Raw genomic sequence first — 4,344 nt, 5'->3', positions numbered from 1 at the left:
GACAACAATACAATCATAGTAGGGGACTTTAATACACCACTGACATCACTGGATAAATCCGCTAGACAAAAACTCAGCAAAGAAACAGCAATCCTAAATGACTCACTAGATCAGATGGACTTAGTTGACATCTTCAGAACACTTCACCCCAAAGCCACAAAATATACCTTCTTCTCAAGTGCTCATGGGACATATTCAAAAATAGACCACATATTGGGTCACAAGCAAAGTCTCCCCAAATTCAAGAAGATTGAAATCATAAAAAGCATCTTCTCAGACCACGATGGCATAATATTAGAAATAAACTACAATAAAAACAACCCCAAATACTCAAACACTTGGAAGCTGAATAGCATGTTATTAAATATTGATTGGGTTAACAATGAGATCAAAGAAGAAATCAAAAACATCCTGGAAACTAATGACAATGAAAACACAACAATCCAAAACCTATGGGACACAATGAAGGCAGTCCTGAGAGGGAAGTTTATAGCTCTACAGGCCTACCTCAAAAAACAAGAAAAAATGGTAGTAAATCATCTAACCCTACAACTCAAAGAATTAGAAAGACAGCAACAAGAAAAGCCCAGAGTGAGCAGAAGGAAGGAGATAATAAAGATTAGAGCAGAAATAAATGACATAGAGACCAAAAAAAAAAACCAATGCAGAAAATCAATGAAACCAAGAGCTGGTTCTTTGAAAGGATAAACAAAATTGACAAACCTCTAGCCAGACTCACCAAGAAGCAAAGAGAGAGGACCCAAATAAACAAAATCAGAAACGATAGAGGCGAAATAACAACAGACCCCACAGAAATACAAATGATTGTTAAAAAATACTATGGACAGCTTTACTCCAACAAACTAGACAACCTGGAGGAAATGGACAAATTCCTAGAAAAATACAACATTCCAAAACTCAATCAGGAAGAATCTAAAAATCTCAATAGGCCAATAACTATGGAAGAACTTGAAGCAGTCATCAAAAAGCTTCCAGCAAACAAAAGCCCAGGACCAGACGGCTTCACAGGGGAGTTTTACCAAACATTCAAGGAAGAACTAAAACCTATCCTCCTCAGACTACTACAAAAAATTCAAGAGGAAGGAACACTTCCAAGCTCATTCTATGAAGCCAGCATCACCCTAATACCAAAACCAGGTAAAGACAACACAATGAAAGAGAATTACAGGCCAATATCCCTCATGAACATAGATGCCAAAATCCTCAACAAAATCTTAGCAAATCGGATCCAGCAGTACATCAGAAAGAACATCCACCATGACCAAGTAGGATTTATCCCAGGGATGCAAGGATGGTACAATATCCGCAAATCAATAAACGTGATACATCACATAAACAAATTGAAAGAAAAAAAACACATGGTCATATCAATTGATGCAGAAAAAGCATTTGACAAAATCCAACACCCATTTTTGATAAAAACTCTCAGCAAGGCGGGAGTAGAAGGATCATACCTCAACATAATAAAAGCCATATATGACAGGCCTACAGCCAACCAAAAAAAGAAAAAGAAAAGAAGAGAAATATTTTAGAAAACTAGGAATTTAACCCTGATGAACAGAAACCTTAAGGGGATTTGACACTGGTCCTTACATATACAAGGATACAAGGAGAATCAAACCTATTCTGTGCAACTTCAACTTTTGCTGAAGAGAGAAAAATGCCATGAAGATGTAACTGGCAAAAGAAGAAGGATCTAAGGAAACAAACAAATCCACTATATTTCTTCCTGTGGAAATAATTGATTTATTTATTTATTTTTTTTAATAAAAAACAAAACTATGTGGATAAGTTCATGGCTTGCTTCAAATCTGCTCCCAAACTGAGCTAAAATTAGCATGAAGTGAGCAATGGAGGCACCTATGACACCCATGGTGCAGAAACACTCACTCTCAAGGTCCTGTAAAGGCCTATAGGCTCAACCTCTGAGAGTGAGTGTCACTTTAAATTTGCTTCAGAGATACCTGCTTACTTCACCCTAGTCCCAAGCCTGTGATTGGTCAGGCCATCCCTCTGTGACATCACATTAAATGTTTCCCTAGGTAACATGTATATACCTACCTATATACAAGTCAGTATGGTCTGTTTCTCCAGAGCCTGAAGAGAAAGAGACCTGAGGCCACATCTCCCAACTGGTGGTAGGCGGTAAGTCTGTACCAATTCTACCATGTAGCAATGGCCTGGGCCCCAAAGCAGAAGTGGGCAGAGCCAAAACTAAGGGATCCCAGGGCTGGCAGGGCCTACAGAGATGGCAGGGGAGGAAGAGGTGGCAGAGGCCAGAGCTGGGGCAGCTCCTCCAGCCACCTGGAGCCTAGGGCTCCTGGCCCCCAAGGCCCTCCTCTTGTTTTTAAAATAAAAAACAGTCTGGTTGGTACAGTGATTGGTCATGGCGGATCAAAAATAAGAGACATTCAGAGTAGGACGAACACAAAAATACAGATCTTCCCGGTACAGGGTGATTCCGAAGCAGACGTAAACATTTTTGGCAGCAAGGATATGCAAGCAAAGGCCAAAGCAATTATAGAGACTATTGTTGAAAGACAAGGAAGCAACCACCAATATTCAGAAGGCACTGCTAATAATGCTGCAGCCCAGCCAGCTGTTGCAAGAGACTTAACCACAGATAACACTGTTAGAGAAGTTCGACCATTGATAGACTGGGATCGAATTAAGGCAAGAGTGACGGACTGGGAGAAAAGACGATGGGAAGACTTAGCACCCATTAAAAAAGACTTTTACATAGAATCCAAAGCAACAAGTTCTCTTTCTCCAATGCAGGCAGACCTTTGGAGGAAGGAACACTTCAATATAATTTGTGATGATTTGAAAGATGGTGAAAAACGGTCTATCCCCAACCCAACTATTAAATTTGAGGACGCTTTCCAGAATTATCCTGAAATAATGAAAAACATTCAAAAAGCAGGGTTTCAAAAGCCAACGCCAATTCAATCACAGGTGTGGCCAATTGTTCTACAAGGGATAGATCTTGTAGGAGTCGCCCAAACTGGCACAGGCAAAACTTTGTCTTATTTATTGCCTGGGCTTATTCACATCAGTTCTCAACCAACACCCAGAGAACAGAGGAATGGTCCCGGCATGCTAGTCCTTACACCGACTAGAGAATTAGCTCTCCAGATAGGAAATGAATGTTCTAAGTATGCATATAAAAATCTTAAAAGTATCTGTATATACGGTGGTGGAAGTAGACAACAACAAATAAAAGACGTTGCCAAAGACATAGACATCATTATTGCAACTCCTGGGCGACTGAATGATCTGCAAATGAATAATTTTGTCAACCTTAGAAGCATAACCTACTTAGTCTTAGATGAAGCTGATAAGATGCTAGACATGGGATTTCAACCTCAGATAATGAAGATTTTATTAGATGTGCGCCCAGATCGGCAAACGATTATGACAAGTGCAACTTGGCCAGATGCCATTCGTCGACTTTCACAAACTTATTTGAAAGAGCCTATGATCGTTTATGTTGGTACTCTGGATCTAGTTGCTGTAAATACAGTGAAGCAAAATATAATTGTTACCACAGAAGAAGAAAAACGATCTCTTATAAAAGAATTCCTACACAGCCTGTCACCCAAAGACAAAGTCATTGTGTTTGTCAGTAGAAAAATTGTTGCTGATGACTTATCCAGCGATTTAAGTGTCCAAGGCCTATCTGTACAATCCTTGCATGGAAACAGAGAACAGAGTGACCGTGAGCAGGCATTAAATGACTTTAGAAGTGGAAATGTGAAAATACTGATTTCTACTGACTTAGCATCCCGAGGTCTTGATGTTGATGATATCACACATGTGTATAATTATGATTTCCCAAGAAACATTGAAGAATATGTACACAGAGTAGGGCGTACTGGAAGAGCAGGGAAGACTGGCACGTCCATTACTCTTATGACGAAAAATGATTGGAAGACTGCCCCTGAATTGATTAAAATTCTGGAAAGATCAAATCAAAGTATCCCAGAAGCTCTTGTAACAGTGGCCAAAAAATACAAGTTAGGTGAACAAAATAGAGACACAGGACACAAATCAAAACTATTTCAACAAAAACCCAAGGAGTTTCATTAAGATCTGCAGTGAAAAGAAGTTGTGCCAGACTACCAGAAGATTCAAGATAAGTTAAAGATATGCAGCGTTCAAGATACTTATTGAAAAGCATTGGAAACATACTGATAGTTTGAAGACAACTGATTATTTAATAATACCACTAAGCTTTCAATATTGTGTGTAAACTCCTTAATAAAGTCAAGTGTTTTGAAAATGACGGAGTGAGAGATTCTGTCGGGGGGAAAATAGATATTA

At 39.2% G+C, this 4,344-nt stretch overlaps 1 protein-coding gene across 1 annotated transcript; it reads left to right on the top strand.

Annotated features, from left to right (window-relative positions):
* Positions 1 to 2,196: 2,196 nt before the first annotated feature.
* Positions 2,197 to 4,110, top strand: LOC308511425 (putative ATP-dependent RNA helicase DDX53; the record flags this gene model as incomplete). The annotated part of the gene is made up of 1 exon (XM_081081467.1): positions 2,197 to 4,110. One exon carries the CDS (start codon positions 2,197 to 2,199, stop codon positions 4,108 to 4,110), a length of 1,914 nt encoding a protein of 637 aa, XP_080937593.1.
* Positions 4,111 to 4,344: the final 234 nt, after the last annotated feature.

The sequence above is a fragment of the Myotis nattereri genome, assembly GCF_964212035.1.
Source record: "Myotis nattereri genome assembly, chromosome: X".
In the NCBI taxonomy this organism is placed as follows: domain Eukaryota; kingdom Metazoa; phylum Chordata; class Mammalia; order Chiroptera; family Vespertilionidae; genus Myotis; species Myotis nattereri.
Note: the sequence above shows the minus strand (reverse complement) of the source record. Positions and strands in the feature narration are given on the sequence as shown.